Here is a 25234-nt window from a genome sequence, read left to right as displayed (position 1 = left end):
CCGATTAAACTGACAAAATCCACGATGAACGGGATAAAACCCACGATGAAACGGGTAAAATCCAGGATAAAACGGATAAAATCCAAGATGAAACGGACAAAATCTGTGATTAACCGGATAAAATCCATGATTAACCGGATAGAAACCACAATCAACCGGATAAAATCGTGGATGAAATGGACAAAATCCCAAACAAACCAGACAAAATCCAGGATTTAAGCAGATAAAATCCTGAATTAATCAATAATCACCTCTGCACGCGGTAGACTCGTGTCCAGGGTGGCACCAGAGCCAGAATTCTGGCCACCAGATCCACCAGGATCAGGAAATGGACAAAATCCAGGATTAATCAGACAAAATCCTGGATTAACCAGATAAAATCCAGGATGAAATTGATAAAATCCATGATTAACCGGATAAAATCCATGATTAAATGGATAAAATCCGGGATGAAACTGACAAAATCCTTGATTAGCTGGATAAAACTCATGATGAAATGGATAAAATCCGGGATGAAACTGATAAAATCCAGGATGAAACTGATAAAATCTGGGATGAAATGGACAAAATCCATGATTAAATGGATAAAATCCCGGAGGAAACAGATAAAATCCATGATTAAATCTGCATAAAATAAATAAAATAAACAAATAAAGAAAATTTTGAAACAATAATTAAAAAATAAAATAAAGAAAATAAAGAAAAGAAAATCAATAAAATCAATAAAATCAATAAAAATAAATCAATAAAATCAATAAAATAATCAATAACACCCCAAATAAACCCGCTAAAATCACCTCTGCACGCGGTAGACTCGTGTCCAGGGTGGCACCAGAGCCAGAATTCTGGCCACTAAATCCACGAGGACGCTGGGCGGGTAACTCCTGTACCTCCCTGATTTCCAGAGTTCGTACAGCCCTGTGCCGCGGATCACCAGGGTCGGGTACAGCTTCATCCCGTCCGGCCGGAACGCGGGATTCTCGAAAAATTCCTATGGGAAAAATGGGATAAAAAAAGGTGATTTCTGGAGGATCAGCAGGGTGGGGTACAGCTTCATCCCGTCCGGCCGGAACGCGGGATTCTCGAAAAATTCCTGAGAGAAAAATGGGGAAAATGGGAAAAAATGAGTTAAAAAAGGTGATTTCTGGAGGATCAGCAGCGTGGGGTACAGCTTCATCCCGTCCGGCCGGAACGCCGGGTTCTCGAAAAATTCCTGAGAAAAATGAGTTAAAAAAAGGTGATTTCTGGAGGATCAGCAGGGTTGGGTACAGCTTCATCCCGTCCGGCCGGAACGCGGGATTCTCGAAAAATTCCTGAGAAAAATAATGGGATAAAAAAAGGTGATTTCTGGAGGATCAGCAGGGTCGGGTACAGCTTCATCCCGTCCGTCCGGAACGCGGGGTTCTCAAAGAATTCCTGAGAAAAATGAGTTAAAAAAAGGTGATTTCTGGAGGATCACCAGGGTGGGGTACAGCTTCATCCCGTCCGGCCGGAACGCGGGATTCTCGAAAAATTCCTATGGGAAAAATGGGATAAAAAAAGGTGATTTCTGGAGGATCAGCAGGGTGGGGTACAGCTTCATCCCGTCCGGCCGGAACGCCGGGTTCTCGAAAAATTCCTGAGAAAAAAATGGGAAAAATGGGAAAAAATGGGATAAAAAAGGTGATTTCTGGAGGATCAGCAGGGTGGGGTACAGCTTCATCCCGTCCGGCCGGAACGCGGGATTCTCGAAAAATTCCTGAGAAAAATGGGGAAAATGAAAGGTTTCCATAAAAAAAAGTCATTTCTGGATGGGTTTGTGGAAAAAAATGGGATTTTTTCAGGAAAAAAAGTCATTTCTGGATGGGTTTGAGGGAAAAATGGGAGTTTTCTGGGAAAAAGGTCATTTCTGGAGGGGTTTGAGGGAAAAAATGGGACTTTTCCAGGAAAAAAGGTCATTTCTGGATGGGTTTGTGGGAAAAAATGTGACTTTTCCAGGGAAAAAAGTAGTTTCTGGATGGGTTTTGTGGGGATTCTCGAAGAACTCCTGAGGGAAAAATGGGGAAAAAGTTAAAAAAGGTCATTTCTGGAGGGATTTGGGGAAAAAAATGTGGGAAAATGGAAGTTTTCTGGGGGAAAAAACTCATTTCTGGGTGGTTTTGTGGGGAAAATGAGGGAAAATGGAACGTTTCCATAAAAAAAGGGCATTTCTGGAGGAGTTTGTGGGAAAAAATGGGATTTTTCTGGGAAAAAAGTAGTTTCTGGATGGGTTTTGTGGGGATTCTCGAAGAATTCCTGAGGGAAAAATGGGGAAAAAGTGGAAAAAAAGGTCATTTCTGGAGGTGTTTGTGGGAAAAAATGGGATTTTTCTGGGAAAAAAATCATTTCTGGATGGGTTTGTGGGGATTTTCGAAGAATTCCTGAGGGAAAAAGGAGGGGAAATGGAAAAATATGTTAAAAAAAATCGTTTCTGGAGGGGTTTGTGGAAAAAAATGGGACTTTTCTGGGGAAAAGAGTCGTTTCTGGGTGGGTTTTGTGGGGATTTTCGAAGAATTCCTGAGGGAAAAAGGAGGGGAAATGGGAAAAAAAGTAAAAAAAAGTCGTTTCCAGGTGGGTTTTGTGGATAAATGGAATGTTTCCTCAACAAAACTAATTTTCAGATGGAATTTGTGGGGATTCTCGAAGAATTCCTATGGGAAAATAACAGGAAATGGGAAAAAAGTTTAAAAAAAAGTCATTTCTGGATGTGGTTTGAGGGGAAAAATGATGAGAAATGGAACTTTTCCTCAAAAAAAGTCGTTTCCAGAGGAGTTTGGAGGGAAAAAATGAGGGAAATTCAAACATTTTCGAAATGTTTAAAAAAACTTTTTTTTAAAAAAAAAAAAGTCATTTATCCGACAGGAGAAAACCAGGATTTTCTGGGATTCCACTCATCCCAGTTTCCCTAAGCAGAAATCCAGGATTTCCTGGAATTCTTTAACCTGCAGCTCTCTGAAAGGAGAAAACCAGGATTTCATGGATTTCCCTGGAATCCACTCCTTTCCTAAGGAGAAAATTAGGATTTCCTAGAATTCCACTGGAATCCACTCCTTTCCTAAGGAGAAAATTAGGATTTTCTGGGATTTCACTCCATCCCACAGCTTCCCTAAGCAAAAAAACAGGATTTTTTGGGATTCCACTCCAACCTGCAGCTCTCTGAAAGGAGAAATCCAGGATTTCATGGGAATTCACTCCATCCCAGTTTCCCTAAACACAAAACCAGGATTTTTTGGGATTCCATTTTAATCCGTAGCTTTCCTAAGCACAAAATCAGGATTTTTTGGGATTTCACTCACACCCACACCTTTCCTAAGGAGAAAACCAGGATTTTCTGGGATTCCACTCAAACCCAGTTTTCCTAAGGAGAAACCTAGGATTTCATGGAATTCCACTGGAATCCAGGATTTCCTAAGGAGAAAATTAGGATTTTCTGGGATTCCACTCCATCCCACAGTTTTCCTAAGCACAAACCCAGGATTTAGTGGGATTCTTTAACCTGCAGCTCTCTGCAAGGAGAAATCCAGGATTTTCTGGGATTCCACTCATCCCACACTTTCCCTAAGCAGAAATCCAGGATTTCATGGAATTCCACTCAAATCCACTCCTTTCCTAATGAGAAAATTAGGATTTTCTGGGATTTCACTCCACCCCACAATTCCCTAAGCACAAATCCAGGATTTTTTGGGATTCCACTCTCCCCTTTCCCAGAGCAAATCTTCCCTCCCCACCCTCCAGCTATCCGGATGCTCCGAAAAATATTAATTTCCATCACAAAAAACCTCAATTTCTCCCCAAAAAATCCCATTTTTCCCAGATTTATCCCACCCAAAGGTCACCTCTGGCTATTCCAATGACCATTTCCCACGGAGATGAATATTCCCAGAGCTAATTCCCAAATCCTCCTGGCAAACCCAATTAATTAAATTAATTAAATCAATTAACTCAGGAATTTCCGGCTTTATCAGAACTCTGCACACTCCTTATCTCCATCCGGCAGAGGATTATTTATTTGTTGTTATTATTGTTATTTTTTATAGCTCTGAACTCTGCCAGCCTCGGCGGGGAAGGAATAACAATCAGCGATTTAATTAGCGTCGTTAACGAGCGCTGAGCTCGTCAGCGGGAGGGCAAAGCGGCGCTAATTAAAAGGCTGACGGTAACGAGGTGTGTCAGCCACGGGAAATGCTAATTATGGGGGAATTTGGGGATGGGGAGGAGGGAAAATGGGGTTTTTGGGGTTTTTGGGGTTTTGGGGTTTTTGGGATTTTGGGAATTTTGTGTGGTGGATTTATAAATGGATTTTTTGCCAAATTTATTTGTGTTTTTGTCCCCAAAAAGCTTCAATTTCTGCTCATTCTGATGCTTCTTCTGATGTTCCCTAAAGGAAAATGGGAATTTTGGGGTTTTTTGGAATTGGGAATTTAGGGTTTTTGGGAATTTTACATGGAGGATTTATAAATGATTTTTTGCCAAATTTATTTTTATTTCCATCCTCAAAAAGCATCATTTCCTGTCAATTCTGATGTTTCTGCCAATATTCCCTAAAGGAAAATGGGAATTTTGGGGTTAATCAGCATTGGGATTTTGGGGTTTTTGGGAATTTTATATGGAGGATTTATAAATGGATTTTTTTCCAAATTTATTTGTGTTTTCGTCCTCAAAAAGCTTCATTTCCTGCTCATCCTGATGTCAATTCCTATATTCCATTCTGAAATTTCCTACAGGAAAATGGGAATTTTGGGATTTCTCAGCATTGGGGTTTTTGGGAATTTTATGTTGTGGATTTATAAATTGATTTTTTGCCAGATTTATTTTTATTTTCGTCCTCAAAAAGCATCATTTCCTGTTCATCCTGATGCCAGTTCCGATATTCCATTCTGAAATTTCCTAAAGGAAAATGGGAATTTTGGGGTTTCTCAACATTGGGATTTTTGGGATTTTTGGGAATTTTATATGGAGGATTTATAAATTGATTTTTTGCCAAATTTATTTTTATTTCCATCCTCAAATAACTTCTCTTTCTGTCCATTCTGATGTCCATTCCAGTATTGCCTAAAGGAAAATGGGAATTTTGGGGTTTCTCAATATTGGGATTTTTGGGGTTTTTGGGAATTTTACATGGTGGATTTATAAATGGATTTTTTGCTAAACTTATTTTTATTTTCAGCCCCAAAAAGCTTCAATTTCTGCTCATTCTGATGCTTCTTCTGATGTTCCCTAAAAAAAATGGGAATTTTGGGGTTTTTCGGAATTGGGAATTTAGGGTTTTTGGGAATTTTATGTGGTGGATTTATAAATGGATTTTTTGCCAAATTTATTTGTGTTTTTGTCCCCAAAAAGCTTCAATTTCTGCTCATTCCAATGTTTCTTCTGATGTTCCCTAAAGGAAAATGGGAATTTTGGGGTTTCTCAATATTGGGATTTTTGGGGTTTTTGAGAATTTTACATGGTGGATTTATAAATGGATTTTTTGCTAAACTTATTTTTATTTTCAGCCCCAAAAAGCTTCACTTCCTGCTCATTCCAATGGATTTGATGATTCCCAAGAATTTTTCCAGGGAATTATTCGATTTGATGATTCCCAAAGATCCCAAAATTCCCAAATCCTGTAAAATTCCCTGACTGGGGGGATGAAATCCCTAAAGATGATCCCGAAATTCCTCCTCCAATCCCAGCAGATTCCCAAAATTCCTCAAATCCACATTTTAAATGGAATTTTTCCAGGTGGATCATTCAACAGGAACGTTTTCTGTGCTTTTTACCCCAAAAAATCCCCAAAAATCCTTTTCCAGCTCTCCTAGAGAAACTCAGGAAAAAATCCCCAAAAATCCCAAAAATTCCCAAAAATCCTTCTCCAGCTCTCCTGCAGAAACTCAGGAAAAAAATCCCAAAAATTCCCAAAAAATCCCAAAATCCTTCTCCAGCTCTCCCGCAGACAGTCAGGAAAAAAATCCCCAAAAATCCCAAAAAATCCCAAAATTCTTTTCCAGCTCTCCTGCAGAAACTCAGGGAAAAATCCCAAAAATTCCCAAAAAATCCCAAAAAATTCCCAAAAAATCCCCCAAAAAATCCCAAAAATCCTTCTCCAGCTCTCCTGGAGAAACTCAGGAAAAAATCCCCAAAAATCCCAAAAAATCCCAAAAATCCTTCTGCAGCTCTCCCAGAGAAACTCAGGAAAAAAATCCCAAAAATTCCCCAAAAATTCCCCGAAAATCCCAAAAATCCTTCTCCAGCTCTCCTGCAGAAACTCAGGAAAAAAATCCCAAAAAATCCCAAAAAAATCCCAAAAATTCCCAAAAATCCTTCTGCAGCTCTCCCGGAGAAACTCAGGAAAAAATCCCAAAAATTCCCCAAAAATCCCAAAAATCCCCAAAATCCTTCTCCAGCTCTCCTGGAGAAACTCAGGAAAAAATCCCCAAAATTTCCCAAAAATTCCCAAAAATTCCCCAAATCCTTTTCCAGCTCTCCTGCAGAAACTTGGGAAAAAAATCCCAAAAATTCCCCAAAAATCCACAAAATCCTTTTCCAGCTCTCCTGCAGAAACTCAGGAAAAAATCCCCAAAATCCCCAAAAATCCCAAAAATTCTTGGGAATTTCCTTCTCCAGCTCTCCTGCAGAAACTCAGGAAAAAAATCCCAAAAAATCCCAAAAAAATCCCAAAAATTCCCAAAAATCCTTCTGCAGCTCTCCCGGAGAAACTCAGGAAAAAATCCCAAAAATTCCCCAAAAATCCCAAAAATCCCCAAAATCCTTCTCCAGCTCTCCTGGAGAAACTCAGGAAAAAATCCCCAAAATTTCCCAAAAATTCCCAAAAATTCCCCAAATCCTTTTCCAGCTCTCCTGCAGAAACTTGGGAAAAAAATCCCAAAAATTCCCCAAAAATCCACAAAATCCTTTTCCAGCTCTCCTGCAGAAACTCAGGAAAAAATCCCCAAAATCCCCAAAAATCCCAAAAATTCTTGGGAATTTCCTTCTTCAGCTCTCCTGCAGAAACTCAGGAAAAAAATCCCAAAAATTTCCCAAAAAATCCCAAAAATTCCCAAAAAATCCCCAAAATCCTTCTTCAGCTCTCTTGGAGAAACTCAGGAAAAAAATCCCCAAAATTTCCCAAAAAATCCCCAAAAATCCCAAAAATCCCCAAAAATCCTTTTCCAGCTCTCCTGCAGAAACTCAGGGAAAAAATCCCCAAAAATCCCAAAAAATCCCAAAAATCCTTCTCCTGCAGAAACTCAGAAAAAAATCCCACAAAATCCCAAAAAAATCCCAAAAAATCTCCAAAAATCCCAAAAAATCCCCAAAATCCTTCTTCAGCTCTCTTGGAGAAACTCAGGAAAAAATCCCAAAAAATCCCCAAAAATCCCCAAAAATCCTTCTCCAGCTCTCCTGCAGAAACTCAGGAAAAAAATCCCAAAAATTTCCCAAAACCTGATTTTTCTCCCTCCCTTGGATTTCTCTCTCTCTCTTCCCCAGCTGCCTCAGACACTAAATTTATCCCATTTTTCTGGGAAATTCGCTTATTTTGCAATTCCTTCCCCAAAAAAAATCCCATTTTGACTCAGAGATGACTAAGGAAAGTAATTTTCCTGCTGAACTCATCCGGTAATTGGATTTATTTTGGGAACTCAGAAGTGGTTTGGATGAAAAGGAAAATAAAAAATCTCATTTATTTTGGTGTTTATTCCCATTTTATATCCTTTTTAAAAATGGTTTTAATTGTTATTAATTTTATAAATTAAAATTTTATATCTGAATTAATTATTATACCTATTATATATAAAATAATATATAATTATAACAATATATAAATAATATATATAAAATAATATATAATTATAATAATATGTAATATATAACATGTATAATATCTAAAATTATATATAATATTCATAATTACATATAATATATTAATATATGGAAATTAATTAGTATTAATTTTAATTTTATCCTCGTAATTTGAATTATTAATTTCTTCCTTCTAATAAAAATTATTGATTTATTATTAATTTATTAATGGACACTTAATATTTACTCCTAGATTTTTTTTATCCTCCTAATTTAAATTATTATTAATTTCATCCTCATAATAAAAAAATAATTATTTATTATTAATTAATTAATGGACACTCAGCATTTCCTCCTGGATTTCCTCAAGGGAAAAAACAATTTAAAAAAAATTAATTTTTTTTCCCATTTTCCAGCCATTATTCCTATTTTTCCACCACAAAATATTCATTATTTTTTCCCATTTTCCACCACAAAATACTCATTTTTCCCATTTCCCAGCCATTATTCCTTTTTTTCTACCACAAAATATTCATTATTTCCATTTTCCAGCCACAAAATATTCATTTTTTCCCATTTTCTGGACACCAAATATATTTTTTTCCATTTTCCAGCCACAAAATACTCATTTTTCCCATTTTCCAGCCACAAAATATTAATTTTTTTCCCATTTTCCAGCCACTAAATATTCATTTTTCCCATTTTCCAACCATTATTCCTATTTTTCCACCACAAAATATTCATTTTTTCCTATTTTCCACCATAAAATATTCATTATTCCCATTTTCAAGCCATTATTCCTATTTTTCCACCACAACATTTTCATTAATCCTATTTTCCTCCACAAAATATTCATTTTTCCCATTTTCCAGCCACAAAAATATTAATTATTTCAATTTTCCAGCTACTTTTCCCATTTTTCCACCACAAAATATTAATTTTTTCCCATTTTCCGCCACAAAATACTCATTTTTCCCGTTTTCCAGACACGAAATGTAACAAAATATTCATTTTTCCCATTTTCCAGCCACTAAATACTCATTTTTTCCTATTTTCCAGCCACTAAATATATGTTTTTCCCATTTTCTCAGCCATTATTCCCGTTTTCCAGCCACTAAATATTAATTTTTCTTATTTTCCAGCCACAAAATATTCATTTTTCCAATTTTCCAGCCACAAAATATTGATTTTTTTCCCACTTTCCAGACATTAAATATATTTTTTCCCATTTTCCAGCTATTTTTTCCCTTTTTCCAACCACAAAATATCCATTTTTCCCATTTTCCAGCCACAAAATATTCATTTTTTCCTATTTTCAAGCCTCAAAATACTCATTTTTTCCCATTTTCCAGCCACTAAATATTCATTTTTCCCATTTTCCAGCCACAAAATGTGACAAAATATTAATTTGTCCTATTTTCCAGCCACTATTCCTATTTTCCAGACACTAAATATTCTTTTTTCCCATTTTCCAGCCATTATTCCCATTTTCCAGCCACTAAATATTCATTTTTTCCCATTTCCTAGCCACTAAATATTTATTTTTTTCCATTTTCCAGCCACTAAATATTCATTATTTCTATTTTCCAGCTATTTTTTCCAATTTTCCAGCCACAAAATATTAATTATTCCTATTTTCCAGTCACTAAATATTTATTTTTCCATTTTCCAGCCACAAAATATTCATTTTTCCCATTTTCTAGCTACTAAATATTTATTTTTCCCATTTCCCAGCTACTAGATATTCCTTATTTTCATTCTCCAGCCATTTTTCCCGTTTTCTAGCCACAAAATAATAATTTTTCCCATTTTCCAGCCACAAAATACTCATTTTTTCCCATTTCCAGCCACTCAATATTCATTTTTTCTATTTTCCAGCTATTTTTTCCAATTTTCCAGCCACAAAATATTCATTTTTCCCATTTTCCAGCCATTTTTATGGAATATTTGCATAAAATTCCACGTGGAAAAGCTGGAAAAAAGTGGAATTTTGGGGTTTTTTTTTTAATTTTTATGGAATATTTGCATAAAATTCCTCATGGAAAAGCTGGAAAAAAGTGGAATTTTGGGGTTTTTTTGGATGGATTTTTTATGGAAAAAAGTGGAATTTTTGGGGTTTTTTTAATGAATTTTTACTGAATATTCACACAAAATTCCACATGGAAAAGCTGGAAAAAAGTGGAATTTTGGGGTTTTTTTTTTCACTTTTTATGGAATATTCACACAAAATTCCACATGGAAAAGGTTGGAAAAAAGTGGAATTTTGGGGTTTTTTTGGATGGAATTTTTATGGAGAAAAGTGGAATTTTTGGGGTTTTTTAAATGAATTTTTACGGAATATTCACACAAAATTCCACGCGGAAAAACCGGAAAAAAAGCCAAAATTCCCGTTTTTCGCAGGAATTTCGCCGGAATCCTTTCTTTATGGAATAATTTATTATTTTTATTTTTAATTACTCACGTAGAACTGATTTTTAAATAATTTAACCTCGAGAAAACAAACGAGGAAAGAAATGGGAAATTTCACGTGGAAAAGCTGGAAAAAAGTGGAATTTTGGGGTTTTTTAATGGAATTTTTACAAAATATTAGCATAAAATTCCATGGGGAAAAGGTTGGAAAAAAGTGGAATTTTGGGGTTTCTTATAATTTTTCTGGAAAAAAGTGGAATTTTTGTGGGTTTTTTTCCAATTTTTATGGAATATTCGCATAAAATTCCACCTGGAAAAAGCTTGAAAAAGCAGGAATTCCGTGTTTTTTATGGAACATTTATGGAATATTTGCATAAAATTCTACATGGAAAAGCTGGAAAAAAGTGGAATTTGGGGGTTTTTTGGATGGAATTTTTACAGAAAAAAGTAGAATTTTGGGGCTTTTTTTCAACTTTTACAGAATATTTGCACAAAATTCCACGTGGAAAAGCAGGAAAAAAGCGGGAATTTAATGTTTTTAATGGAATTTTTTTGGGAACAGTCACATAAAATACCACATGGAAAAGCTGGAAAAAAGTGGAATTTTGGGGTTTTTTTTTCACTTTTTACGGAATATTCACACAAAATTCCACAAGGAAAAGGTTGGAAAAAAGTGGAATTTTGAGGATTTTTTGGATGGAATTTTTATGGAGAAAAGTGGAATTTTTGGGGTTTTTTAAATGAATTTTTACTGAATATTCACATACAATTCCACATGGAAAAGCTGGAAAAAAGCAGAAATTCCATGTTTTTTATGGAATTTTTCAGGAACATTCACACAAAATTCCACATGGAAAAGCTGGAAAAAAGTGGAATTTTGGGGTTTTTTTTTTAATTTTAACGGAATATTTGCATAAAATTCCATGCAGAAAAGGTTGGAAAAAAGTGGAATTTTGGGGGTTTATTTGAATTTTTATGGAGAAAAGTGGAATTTTGGGGTTTCTTTAATGGAATTTTTATGGAATTTCCGCATGAAATTCCACCTGCAAAAGCTGGAAAAAAAGTGGAATTTTGGGATTTTTTAAAATTTTTGTGGAAAAAAGTGGAATTTTGGGGTTTTTTTGGATGGAATTTTTATGGAGAAAAGTGGAAATTTCGGGGTTTTTTCTAATTTTTATGGAATATTTGCATGAAATTCCTCATGGAAAAGCTGGAAAAAAGTGGAATTTTGGGGTTTTTTTTTCACTTTTTATGGAATATTCACACAAAATTCCACATGGAAAAGGTTGGAAAAATGTGGAATTTTGGAGGTTTTTGGGATGGAATTTTTACGGAGAAAAGTGGAATTTTTGGGTTTTTTTAAAAAAATTTTTATGGAATATTCATATAAAATTCCACACGGAAAAGCTGGAAAAAAGCCGAAATTCCCGTTTTTTCGCAGGAATTTCGCCGGAATCCTTTCTTTATGGAATAATTTATTATTTTTATTTTTAATTACTCACGTAGAACTGATTTTTAAATAATTTAACCTCGAGAAAACAAACAAGAAAAAAATGAGAAATTTCATGTGGAAAAGCTGGAAAAAAGTGGAATTTTGGGGTTTTTTAATGGAATTTTTACAAAACATTAGCATAAAATTCCATGCGGAAAAGGTTGGAAAAAAGTGGAATTTTGGGGTTTCTTATAATTTTTCTGGAAAAAAGTGGAATTTTTGTGGTTTTTTTTCAATTTTTATGGAAGAAAGTAGAATTTTTGTGGGTTTTTTTCTCAATTTTTACGGAATATTCACACAAAATTCCACGCGGAAAAGCCGGAAAAAAGCCGAAATTCCCGTTTTTTTGCAGGAATTTCACCACAATCCTTTCTTTATGGAATAATTCATTATTTTTATTTGAATTACTCACGTAGAACTGCTCGAGGTCTCTCTCCAGCCCCACGTTGGGCAGGTCTGGCATCATGTGGGCGACGACCTTGAACCCGGAGTCCTTGGCCAGGCGGAACGACTCGCACACCGCCTTCACCGTGTGACCCCTGGGAAAGGGAAATAGGGCAAAAAACGGGAAAAACGGGAAAATCGGGATTAATCGGGAATGTTCTGTGGGGTTGGGAATGGCTGGAGGGGAAATGGAATGGAAAGTGGCTGTTAAAGGGTTAAAAATTGGGAATTTCATGGAAAAACGGAATGGAAATGGTTTGAGAAAATGTTAAAAATTGGGAATTTCATGGGAAAAGAGTCACTGGGGAGAGAGGAAAAAAGGGTTGGGAAAGATGGCAAATTGGGAAAATTTGGATTATTGTATGGGGAGTTGGGTTGGGAATGGCTGGAGGGAAATGGAATGGAAAGTGGTTGTTAAAGGGTTAAAAATGGGGAATTTCATGGAAAAAGAGACTTTGGGAAGAGGGAAAAAAAGGTTGGAACGACTCGCACACCGCCTTCACCGTGTGACCCCTGGGAAAGGGAAATGGGGCAAAAAAACGGGAAAATCGGGATTAATCGGGATTAATCGGGAGAGTTCTGAGGGGTTGGGAATGGCTGGAGGGGAAATGGAATGGAAAGTGGTTGTTAAAGGGTTAAAAATTGGGAATTTCATGGGAAAAGAGTCACTGGGAAGAGAGGAAACAAGGGTTGGAAAAGATGGAAAATTGGGATTTGGAAAAGCAGGAAAAATGGGAAAATTGGGATTATTGTATGGGGAGTTGGGTTGGGAATGGCTGGAGGTGAAATGGAATGGAAAGTGGTTGTTAAAGGGTTAAAAATTGGGAATTTCATGGGAAAAGAGTCACTGGGAGGAGAGGAAACAAGGGTTGGAAAAATGGGAAAATTGGGATTTGGAAAATCAGGAAAATTGGGATTAATCGGGAGTGTTCGGTGGGGTTGGGAATGGCTGGAGGGGAAATGGAATGAAAAGTGGTTGTTAAAGGGTTAAACATTGGGAATTTCATGGGAAAAGAGTCACTGGGAGGAGAGGAAACAACGGTTGGAAAAATGGGAAAATTGGGATTTGGAAAAACTGGAAAATCAGGAAAATCGGGATTAATCGGGAGTGTTCTGAGGGGTTGGGAATGGCTGGAGGGGAAATGGAGTGAAATCGGTTTGAGAAAATGTTAAAAATTGGGAATTTCATGGAGAAAGAGATACTGAAAATGGTTTGAGGAAATGCTAAAAATTGGGAATTTCATGGAAAATGAGACATTGGGAAGAGGGAAAAAAGGGTTGGAACGACTCGCACACCGCCTTCACCGTGTGACCCCTGGGAAAGGGAAAATGGGGGAAAAAACGGGAAAAACGGGAAAATCGGGATTAATCGGGAGTGTTCTGAGGGGTTGGGAATGGCTGGAGGGGAAATCGGTTTGATAAAATGTTAAAAATTGGGAATTTCATGGGGAAAGAGATACTGAAAATGTTTTGAGGAAATGTTAAAAATTGGGAATTTCCTGGAAAATGAGACACTGGGAGGAGAGGAAACAAGGGTTGGAAAAGATGGAAAATTGGGATTTGGAAAAGCAGGAAAAATGGGAAAATTGGGATTATTGTATGGGGAGTTGGGTTGGGAATGGCTGGAGGTGAAATGGAATGGAAAGTGGTTGTTAAAGGGTTAAAAATTGGGAATTTCATGGGAAAAGAGTCACTGGGAGGAGAGGAAACAAGGGTTGGAAAAATGGGAAAATTGGGATTTGGAAAATCAGGAAAATTGGGATTATTGTATGGGGAGTTGGGTTGGGAATGGCTGGAGGGAAAATGGAATGGAAAGTGGCTGTTAAAGGGCTAAAAATTGGGAATTTCATGGAAAAATGGAATGGGAATGGATTGAGAAAATGTTAAAAATTGGGAATTTCATGGGAAAAGAGACATTGGGAAGAGGGAAAAAAGGGTTGGAACGACTCGCACACCGCCTTCACCGTGTGACCCCTGGGGAAAGGGAAACGGGGCAAAAAATGGGAAAATCGGGATTATCATATGGGGAGTTGGGGTTGGGAATGAATTTCATGCAGAATCATCCGGAATCCCACGAAATCCCATGAAATCCCATGAAATCCCCCAGAATTCCCAGGATTTGAGTCCCGTACCGGTTGGTGTCCCTGGCCATGTCCTCGCAGACGCTCATCATCCAGAATCATCCGGAATCATCCAGAATTCCACAAAATCCCAAAAAATCCCACAAAATCCCACAAAATTCCCCCAAAACTCCACAAAATCCCCCAAAATCCCCCAAAATCCCCTGGATTTGAATCCCATACCGGTTGGTGTCCCTGGCCACGTCCTCGTAGACGGTCATCATCCGGAATCACCCGGAATCATCCAGAGTCATCCCGAATTCCACAAAATTCCATAGAATCCCACAAAATCCCCCAAAAATCCCCCGAAATCCCCCGAATCCCTCACCAGTTGGTGTCCCTGGCCATGTCTTCGTAGACGCTCATCATCCAAAATCATCCGGAATCACCCGGAATCCCACAAAATCCCCCAGAATCTCACAAAATCCCAAAAAAATCCTCTTGAATTCCCCCAGAATTCCCAGAATCCCATACCAGTTGGTGTCCCTGGCCATGTCTTTGTAGACACTCATCATCTGGAATCATCCGGAATCACCCAGAATCCCACAAAATCCCCAAGAATCCCCCAGAATCCCACAAAATCCCCCAAATTCCCCCAAAACTCCACAAAATCCCCCAAAATCCCCTGAAGCCCGTACCGGTTGGTGTCCCTGGCCATGTCCTCGTAGACGCTCATCATCCGGAATCACCCGGAATCATCCCGAATCCCCCAGAATTCCATGAAATCCCCCAAAAGTCCCCCAAAACCCCCCCAAAATCCTACAAAATCCCCCAAAATCCCCCAAAATCCCCCAGATTTGAATCCTGTACCGGTTGGTGTCCCTGGCCATGTCCTCGTAGACGCTCATCATCCAGAATCATCCGGAATCCCACAAAATTCCTCAAAATCCCACAAAATCCCACAAAGCTCCACAAAATCCCCCAAAATCCTACAAAATCCCCCAAAGTCCTACAAAATCCCCCAAAACTCCGCAAAACCCCCCAAACCCCATACCGGTTGGTGTCCCTGGCCACGTCCAGATGACCCATGGAATCATCCGGAATCCCCCCAAATCCCCCAGAATCCCACAAAATCCCCCAAATTCCCCCAAAATTCCAAAAATCCCCAAAATCCCCCAAAATTCCACAAAATCCCCCAAAACCCCCCAAAACCCCCCGATTTGAAGCCCGTACCGGTTGGTGTCCCTGGCCACGTCCTCGTAGACGCTCTGCACGCCGATCTCGAGGCGCGTGCAGCCGTAGCTCAGCATGGAGCTCAGGTGCTGCTTCAGGCAGTAGTCAGGTCTGGTCTCGATGGTGAGCCCCACGCACTTGGTGCGGCTGCGCTCCGAATATCTGGGGAAAAAATCCGAGTTTGGGGTGAATTTGGGGGTTTTGGTTGTGATCCCAAAGCACTTGGTGCGGCTGCGCTCCGAATATCTGCAAAAAATCAGAGTTTTGGGTAAATTTGGGGGTTTTGGTTGTGATCCCAAAGCACTTGGTGCGGCTGCGCTCCGAATATCTGCAAAAAATCAGAGTTTTGGGGTGAATTTGGGGGTTTTGGTTGTCAGGTTTGAGTTTTGAGATATTGGAGTTAACTCATGGTGATCCCAATGCACTTGGTGCGGCTGCGCTCTGAGAATCTGGGAAAAAAATCACATTTTTGGGTAAATTTGGGGGTTTTGGTTATCAGGTTTGGGTTTTGAGAAGAGCCCCACGCACTTGGTGCAGCTGCGCTCCGAATATCTGCAAAAAATCAGAGTTTTGGGTGAATTTGGGGGTTTTGGTTATCAGGTTTGAGTTTAGAGATGTTGGGAAAAAAATCAGATTTTTGGGTAAATTTGGGGGTTTTGGTTGTGAGTTTTGGGTTTCGAGGTGTTGGGAAAAATCAGATTTTTGGGTAAATTTGGGGGTTTTGGTTATCAGGTTTGGGTTTGGAGGTGATTCCAATGCACTTGGTGCAGCTGAGCTCCGAATAGCTGGGGAAAAAAATCAGAGTTTTGGGTAAATTTGGGGGTTTTGGTTATCAGGTTTGGGTTTTGGTTGTCAGGTTTGAGTTTTGAGGTGTAAGAGTTAACACAGCGTGATCCCAAAGCACTTGGTGCGGCTGCGCTCCGAATATCTGCAAAAAATCAGAGTTTTGGGTAAATTTACAAGTTTTGGTTGTGAGGTTTGAGTTTTGGTTGTCATGTTTGAGTTTTGAGGTGATCCCAATGCACTTGGTGCAACTGCGCTCCGAGAATCTGCAAAAAAATCAGATTTTTGGGTAAATTTGGGGGTTTTGGTTGTGAGTTTTGGGTTTCAACGTGTTGAGAAAAAATCAGATTTTTGGTCAAATTTCAAAGTTTTGTTTATAAGGTTTGGGTTTTGAGATATTGGAGTTAACTCATGGTGATCCCAACGCACTTGGTGTGGCTGAGCTCCGAGAACCTGCAGAAAAAATCAGATTTTTGGGTGAATTTGGGGGTTTTGGTTGTCAGGTTTGAGTTTTGACAAGAGCCCCACGCACTTGGTGCGGCTGCGCTTCGAATATCTGCAAAAAATCAGAGTTTTGGGGTAAATTTACAAGTTTTGGTTATCAGGTTTGAGTTTGGAGGTGATTCTAATGCACTTGGTGCGGCTGAGCTCCAAATATCTGGGGAAAAATCAGATTTTTGGTCAAATTTCAAAATTTTGGTTGTCAGGTTTGAGTTTGGAGGTGTTAGAGTTAATGTGAGCCCAACGCTCCCCAAGAATCTGGGGAAAAAATCAGATTTTTGGGGTAAATTTACAAGTTTTGGTTATCAGGTTTGAGTTTGGAGGTGATCCCAACGCACTTGGTGCAGCTGTGCTCCGAGAATCTGGGGAAAAAATCAGATTTTTGGGTGAATTTGGGGGTTTTGGTTATCAGGTTTGAGTTTTGAGATTTTTGGTTTGGGTTTTTTGGGGAAAAAATCAGATTTTTGGGTAAATTTGGGGGTTTTGGTTATCAGGTTTGGGTTTGGAGGTGATCCCGACACACTTGGTGTGGCTGCGCTCCGAATATCTGGGAAAAATCAGAGTTTTGGGTAAATTTGGGGGTTTTGGTTGTCAGGTTTGAGTTTTGAGAAGAGCCCAAGGCACTTGGTGTGGCTGCGCTCCGAGAATCTGCAAAAAATCAGAGTTTTGGGTAAATTTACAAGTTTTGGTTATCAGGTTTGAGTTTTGAAAAGAGCCCAATGCACTTGGTGCGGCTGAGCTCCGAGAATCTGTGAAAAAAATCAGATTTTTGGGTGAATTTGGGGGTTTTGGTTATCAGGTTTGAGTTTTGAGAAGAGCCCAATGCACTTGGTACGACTGCACTCCGAATATTTGGGGAAAAATCAGATTTTTGGTCAAATTTCATAATTTTGGTTGTGAGGTTTGAGTTTGGAGGTGATCCTGACGCACTTGGTGCGGCTGCGCTCCGAGTATCTGGGGGAAAAATCATATTTTTGGTCAAATTTCAAAGTTTTGGTTATCAGGTTTGAGTTTGGAGGTGTTAGAGTTAATGTGAGCCCAACACTCCCTGAGAATCTGCGGAAAAAATCAGATTTTTGGGTGAATTTGGGGGTTTTGGTTATCAGGTTCGAGTTTGGAGGTGATCCCAAGGCACTTGGTGCGGCTGCGCTCCGAGAATCTGGGGAAGAAATCAGAGTTTTGTGTAAATTTACAAGTTTTGGTTATCAGGTTTGGGTTTGGAGGTGTTGGGGAAAAAATCAGATTTTTGGGCAAATTTGGAGGTTTTGGGTATCAGGTTTGAGTTTGGAGGTGATCCCAATGCACTTGGTGTGGTTGAGCTCCGAGAATCTGGGGGAAAAAATCAGATTTTTGGGAAAATTTGGGGGTTTTGGTTGTGAGGTTTGGGTTTGGAGATGTTGGGGAAAAAATCAGATTTTCGGGTAAATTTGGGGGTTTTGGTTGTGAGTTTTGGGTTTCGAGGTGTTGGGAAAAATCACATTTTTGGGTAAATTTGGGGGTTTTGGTTATCAGGTTTGGGTTTGGAGGTGTTGGAGTTAACTCAGGATGATCCCAACCCACTTGTGGTTTTTCCATCCTAAAATCACTTTTTTTTGTCATTTTATTTTTTTTTTATTTTATTTTTATTTTATTTAGTTTTATTTTATTTTATTTTATTATTTTATTTTATTTTATTTCATTTCATTTTATTTTATTTTATTTCATTTCATTTTATTTCATTTTACTTATTTCTCTCCCTTCTATGTTTTCCCTTTTCCTCCCCTCTAGGTCATTCTCATCATTAATGGGATTTTTAAATTTTATTTTATATTTTATTTTACATTTTATTTTATTTTATTTTATTTTATTTTTTCCTATTTGATTTTATTTTTTATTTCTCTCCCTTCTATTTTTCCCTTTTCCTCCTCTCTAGGTCATTCTCATCATTAATGGGATTTTATTTTATTTCATTTCATTTCATTTTATTTCATTTTACTTTATTTCTCTCCCTTCTATTTTTCCCTTTTCCTCCTCTCTAGGTCATTCTCATCATTAATGGGATTATTTTATTTTATTTTATTTTATTTTATTTTATTTTATTTTATTTTATTTTTTATTTCTCTCCCATCTATTTTTCCCTTTTCCTCCTCTCTAGGTCATTCTCATCATTAATGGGATTTTTTTATTTTTCCACCCAAAACTCATTTTTCTTTGTTAAAAACCAAAAGGGCAAAGAAGGAGAAAGAAAAAAAAAAGAGAAAAAAAAGGAGAAAAAAAGGAGTAAAAAATGACAAAGATGAATTTTGCTTTCGTGGATTTTTCCCTCTGCTGGTTTTTTTGGGAATTGATGAATCCCAAAGGGAATTTTTATGGATTTTTCCATCTCCTGGATGGTTGGGATAAAAATCTTGTTAATGAGGAGAGTGACCTAGAGGGGAGGAAAAGGGAAATAAATAAAATAAAATAAAATAAAATAAAATAACATAATAAATAAAATAAAATAAAATAAAATAAAAAACACAAAATAACATAACATAACATAACATAACATAACATAACATAAAATAAAATAAAATAAAATAAAATAAAATAAAATAAAATAATATAAAATAAAATAATATAAAATAATCTTGTTAATGGTGAGAGTGACCTAGAGGGGAGGAAAAGGGAAATAAATAAAATAAAATGAAATAAAATAAAATAAAATAGTCCCATTAATGTTGAGAATGACCTAGAAGGGAGGAAAAGGGAAATAAATAAAATAAAATAAAATAAAATAAAATAACACAAAATAACATAAAATAAAATAAAATATAATAAATAAAATAATCCCATTAATGATGAGAATGGCCTAGAGGGGAGGAAAAGGGAAATAAAGTAAAATAAAATAAAATAAAATAAAATAAAATAATAAATAAAATAAAATAAAATAAAATACCACAAAATAACATATAAAATAAAATAAAATAAAATAAATAAAATAATCTTGTTAATGATGAGAATGACCTAGAGGGGAGGAAAAGGGAAATAAATAAAATAAAATAAAATAAAATAAAATAAAATAACATAAAATAAAATAGGAAAAATATAAGGGAGATAAATAAAGTAAAATAAAATAAGATAAAATGAAATAAAATAAAGTAAAATAAAGTAAAATAAAATAAAATAAAATAAAATGGAAAAAATATAAGGAGATAATGTAAATATATAAATATACAGTATAAATAAATAATATAAATAATATAAATAACATAAATAATATAAATGAATATTGTGTATAAATATATAAATAAATATAAATTTAAATAATTAAAATACATAATTAATATAAATAAAAATAGAAATAAAAGATAAAATAAATAAAATAAAATAAAGAAAAATTTTTTAAAAATTAATAAAATCAATGAAATAAAATCAATTAAAAAAGAAAATAAATAAATAAATAAAAATAAATAAATAAAATCAATGAAATAAAATCAATTAAAAAGAAAATAAATAAATAAAATAAATAAAAATAAATTAACAAACCAATGAAATAAAATCAATTTTAAAAGAAAACAAATAAATAAAATAAATAAAAATAAATTAATAAAATCAATGAAATAATATCAATTTAAAAAGAAAATAAATAAAAATAAATAAAAATAAATAAAATAAAAATAAATTAATTAAATCAATGAAATAAAATCAATTAAAAAAGAAAATAAATAAATTAAATAAAAATAAATTAATAAAACCAATGAAATAAAACCAATTTTAAAAGAAAACAAAGAAATAAAATTAATAAAAATAAATTAATAAAAATAAATTAATAAAATCAATGAAATAAAATCAATTAAAAAAGAAAACAAATAAATTAAATAAAAATAAATTAATAAAATCAATGAAATAAAATCAATTAAAAAAGAAAACAAATACATAAAATAAATAAAAATAAATTAACAAAATCAATGAAATAAAATCAATTAAAAAAGAAAACAAATAAATAAAATAAATAAAAATAAATAAACCAAAAATAATTTAATAAAATCAATGAAATAAAATCAATTTTAAAACAGAAAACAAATAAATAATTTTTTCTCAGAAGGCTCATTAATTAAAAAACCAAAGGAAACATTTCCAAATTTTCACTTCACTGATCTGACAATTGTTTATCTCATCAGGAAAACATAAATTCTAATTAATTAACAAACAAACAAACAAACGACAAAAATCTCATTTTTCAGGAGGTGATTTGCAAGAATTAAAGGAGAAACTGGAGATGAAAAAAAGGGGAAAAAAATCAGGAGATAAATCAGGATAAAGAGGAGGAAAAAATTGGGTTAGTTGAGAGGAAAATCAGGGTGGAAATTGTTCTTTTAATAGGAAAATCAGAGTGGAAATAGAGAAAAAAATGATTCCATCAGAGTCATTTCTTGGAGAAATCCAAATTATTGAATAATAAAGAAATAAGAGAAATAAGTAAAAGAAATCAAATAATTTTTGCATCATCCTCACCCCAATTTTTACCTTTTTTTCCCCAAAAAAATCCCAATTTCTGCATCATCCTCATCCCTATTTTTACCTTTTTTTCCCCAAAAAAATCCCAATTTTTGCATCATCCTCACCCCTATTTGTAGCTTCTTTCCCACTTTTTTGTGGCCTTTTTTTCCCCAAAAAATCCCAATTTCTGCATCATCCTCACCCCAATTTTTAACTTTTTTCCCCCAAAAAATCCCAGTTTTTGCATCATCCTCAACCCAATTTTTACCTTTTTTCCCCCCAAAAAATCCAAATTTCTGCATCATCCTCACCCCAATTTTTACCTTTTTTTCCCCAAAAAATCCAAATTTTTGCATCATCCTCACTCCATTTTTTACCTTTTTTCCCAGTTTTTTGTGGCCTTTTTCCCCCCCAAAAATCCGAATTTTTGCATCATCCTCACCCCTATTTTTACCTTTTTTTCCCCCCAAAAAAATCCAAATTTCTGCATCATCCTCATCCCTATTTTTACCTTTTTTCCTAGTTTTTTGTGGCCTTTTTTCCCCAAAAAAACCTTCCAAAAAAATCAAAATTTCTGCATCATCCTCACCCCTATTTTTACCTTTTTTCCCCAAAAAAATCCAAATTTTTGCATCATCCTCACCCACATTTTTAGCTTTTTTTCCCAGTTTTTTGTGGCCTTTTTTCCCCCAAAAAATTCAAATTTTTTGTATCATCCTCATCCCTATTTTTAGCCTTTTCCCCCCAAAAATCCCAATTTTTGCATCATCCTCACCCCTATTTTTACCTTTTTTTCCCACTTTTCCCCCCAAAACTCCTGATTTTTGTCACTTCAACCCCAAAATTTATCTGATTTAGCAGAGAAATGTGGATTTATTTCTATTTTCCCAGCTCTGGATGGATTTATAGCTGCTGCCAACCCTGAAAAATTGATTTAATTTCAATTTTAAACAGAAACCCAGAGGGGAAAAAACAACAAAAATCTCATTAAAAACCATTTGGAGCTCAACAGCTTATTATTTTATTATTATTTTAATTTTTATTATATTATAATTAATTCTATTTGAATTTTAAGAAGATTTCTTATGGTTTTAATTATATTATAATTAATTCTATTTTTAATTTTAAGAATATTTTTATTATTTGAATTATAATTAATTCTATTTTTAATTTTAAGAATATTTCTTATGGTTTTAATTATATTATAATTAATTCTATTTTTAATTTTAAGAATATTTCTTATGGTTTTAATTATATTATAATTAATTCTATTTTTAATTTTAAGAATATTTCTTATTATTTGAATTATTTTCTGCTTGGAAAATCCACAAAATGTTGTTTTTTTGGGATTTTTTTGGGATGTCAGATATCTCCCTGCTCTAAATAAATTCTCTAGAATAATTTATTTAATTCTTCTGGAATTCAATAATTATTTCACTTTTTTTCTGCCCAAACCTTGGAAGATCAGGAATTTGAATTATTTGGGAAAATTCGGAAAAATTCGGTGGAAAAAATCCCCAAAATTCACAAAAAATCCCAAAAAATCCACAAAAAATCCACAAAAATTCCCAAAAATCCTTCTCCAGCTCTCCAGGGGAAACTCAGGAAAAATTCCCAAAAATTCCAAAAAAATTCCCAAAAATTAAAAAAAAAATCCCAAAAATTCCCAAAAAATCCCCAAAAAATTCCCAAAAATCCCCAAAAAATCCCAAAAATCTTTCTCCAGCTCTCTTGGAGAAACTCAGGAAAAAATCCACAAAAAAATCCCAAAAAATCCCAAAAACTCCACAAAAAATCCCAAAAAATCCCCAAAATCCTTCTCCAGCTCTCCTGGAGAAACTCAGGAAAAAAATCGCAAAAATTTCCCAAAAAAATCCCAAAAGTCCTTCTCCAGCTCTCTTGGAGAAACTCAGGAAAAAATCCCAAAAATCCCCAAAAATTCCCTAAAAATCCCTAAAATTCCCAAAAATTCCCAAAAAATCCCAAAAATCCTTTTCCAGCTCTCTTGGAGAAACTCAGGAAAAATTCCCAAAAATTCCCAAAAAATCCAAAAAAATCCCAAAAGTCCTTCTCCAGTTCTCTGGGAGAAACTCAGGGAAAAAATCCCAAAAATTTCCCAAAAATCCTTCTCAAGCTCTCCCAGAGAAACTCAGGGGAAAATTCCCAAAAATTCCCAAAAAATCCCAAAAATCCACAAAATCCAAAAAAATCCCCAAAATCCTTCTCCAGCTCTCTTGGAGAAACTCAGGGAAAAAATCCCAAAAATTCCCAAAAATTCCCAAAAATCAAAAAAAATCCACAAAAAATCCCAAAAATCCCAAAAATCCTTCTCCAGCTCTCCTGGAGAAACTCAGGAAAAAAATTCCCAAAAAATCCCCAAAGAATCCCAAAAATCCCCAAAATCCTTCTCCAGCTCTCCTGCAGAAACTCAGGAAAAAAAAATGAGATGAATAAATCCAAAATAAATGAATAAATCCAAAATAAATCCAAAATCAACCCAAAATCAGGGAATATTCCATGGATAAACCCAAAATCAACCCAAAATCAGGGATATTCTGTGGATAAACCCCAAAATAAATCCAAAATAAAACCAAAATAAACCCAAAATCAACCCTAAATTGGGAATATTCTGTGGATAAACCCAAAATCCACCCAAAATCAACCCCAAAACTGAAGATATCCTGTGAATAAACTCAAAATAGATCCAAAATCAACCCAAAATCAACCCAAAATTGGGGATATTCCGTGGATAAACCCAAAATCAACCCAAAATCAACCCAAAATTGGGGATATTCCATGAATAAACCCCAAAATCAGGAATATTCTGAAAGCCCAAATTCCAATCATTCCAATTATTCTTCCAATTCTTATTCCAATTCTTATTCCAACTATTCTTCCAATTATTATTCCAATTATTCCAATTTTTATTCTAATTATTATTCCAATTTTTATTTCAATTCTTATTCCTATTATTCCAATTCTTATTCCAATTATTCTTCCAATTATTCCAATTTTTATTCCAATTACTATTCCAATTATTATTCCAATTATTATTCCAATTTTTATTCCAATTCTTCCAATTTTTATTCCAATTCTTATTCCAATTCTTCCAATTATTATTCCAATTTTTATTCCAATTATTATTCCAATTCTTCCAATTACTATTAAAATTATTCCCATAATTCCAATTTTTATTCCAATTCCTCTTCCAATTATTCCAATTATTATTCCAATTATTCCAATTTTTATTCCAATTCTTATTCCAATTATTATTCCAATTATTCCAATTCTTATTCCAATTCTTATTCCAATTATTCCAATTATCATTCCAATTCTTATTCCAATTATTCCAATTCTTATTCCAATTATTCCAATTTTTATTCCAATTCTTATTCCAATTCTTATTCCAATTATTCCAATTTTTATTCCAATTCTTATTCCAATTTTTATCCCAATCATTCCAATTATCATTCCAATTTTTATTCCAATTTTTATTCCAATTTTTCCAATTATTATCCCAATTATTACACTTCATTCCTTCCCTATCCCAACATTTTTTATCCTAAATTTTCTCTGTTTTTTTTCTCAGTTACTTCACTCAGGAGCAGTTTGGTTTCTGAGCTTTCAAACCCTCGAAAATCATTGAAAATAATTCCATTTCTTGACCAAAATCACACTTTTCCCACTTTGATAAAGTGAGAATTTCTCTGCCAGCTCAGAAACAAATGAGATTTATTTATAAATTTATTTTTTTTCATCCCCTGAGATATCAGAAAAATGAGAATTTTCCTCTCTCCTGCTGGGGGAATTGGGATTTAAAACCCACTGGGGGATTTCTGGTCGAATTTTGGGGGAAAAAATCCGAAAATATAATATTTTCTTCCATTTCCTGATGGTTTTATTGTGTTTTAACCCCCAGGAATGGCTGTGATACCCAAAAAATCTGAAAAAATAACCCCAAAAAGAGCAGAATTAGCTCAGAGATTAATCCATTCTGAGATAAAAACCCGAAAATTCACTTTTTCTCTCTTTTTTCATGATTTTCCCCCAA

General features: G+C 35.0%; 1 protein-coding gene across 1 annotated transcript in view; it reads right to left on the bottom strand.

Annotated features, from left to right (window-relative positions):
* Positions 1 to 793: 793 nt before the first annotated feature.
* LOC146440492 (elongator complex protein 3) overlaps positions 794 to 25234 on the bottom strand; it is a 78988-nt gene continuing 54547 nt past the window's right edge. Inside the window, exons 8-10 of the mRNA XM_085056782.1 lie at positions 15439 to 15600; positions 12114 to 12240; positions 794 to 991 (exon numbers count right to left, since the gene is read on the bottom strand). Coding sequence (XP_084912908.1) covers positions 794 to 991; positions 12114 to 12240; positions 15439 to 15600 — 487 coding nt within the window. The remainder of the gene's footprint in view (positions 992 to 12113; positions 12241 to 15438; positions 15601 to 25234) is intronic.

The sequence above is a fragment of the Lichenostomus cassidix genome, chromosome 3 (genome assembly GCF_008360975.1).
Source record: "Lichenostomus cassidix isolate B80296 chromosome 3, HeHo_3.0, whole genome shotgun sequence".
NCBI classification, from domain to species: Eukaryota; Metazoa; Chordata; class Aves; order Passeriformes; family Meliphagidae; genus Lichenostomus; species Lichenostomus cassidix.
The sequence above is the reverse complement of the archived record's forward strand: the minus strand, read 5'-3'. Positions and strand labels throughout refer to the sequence as shown.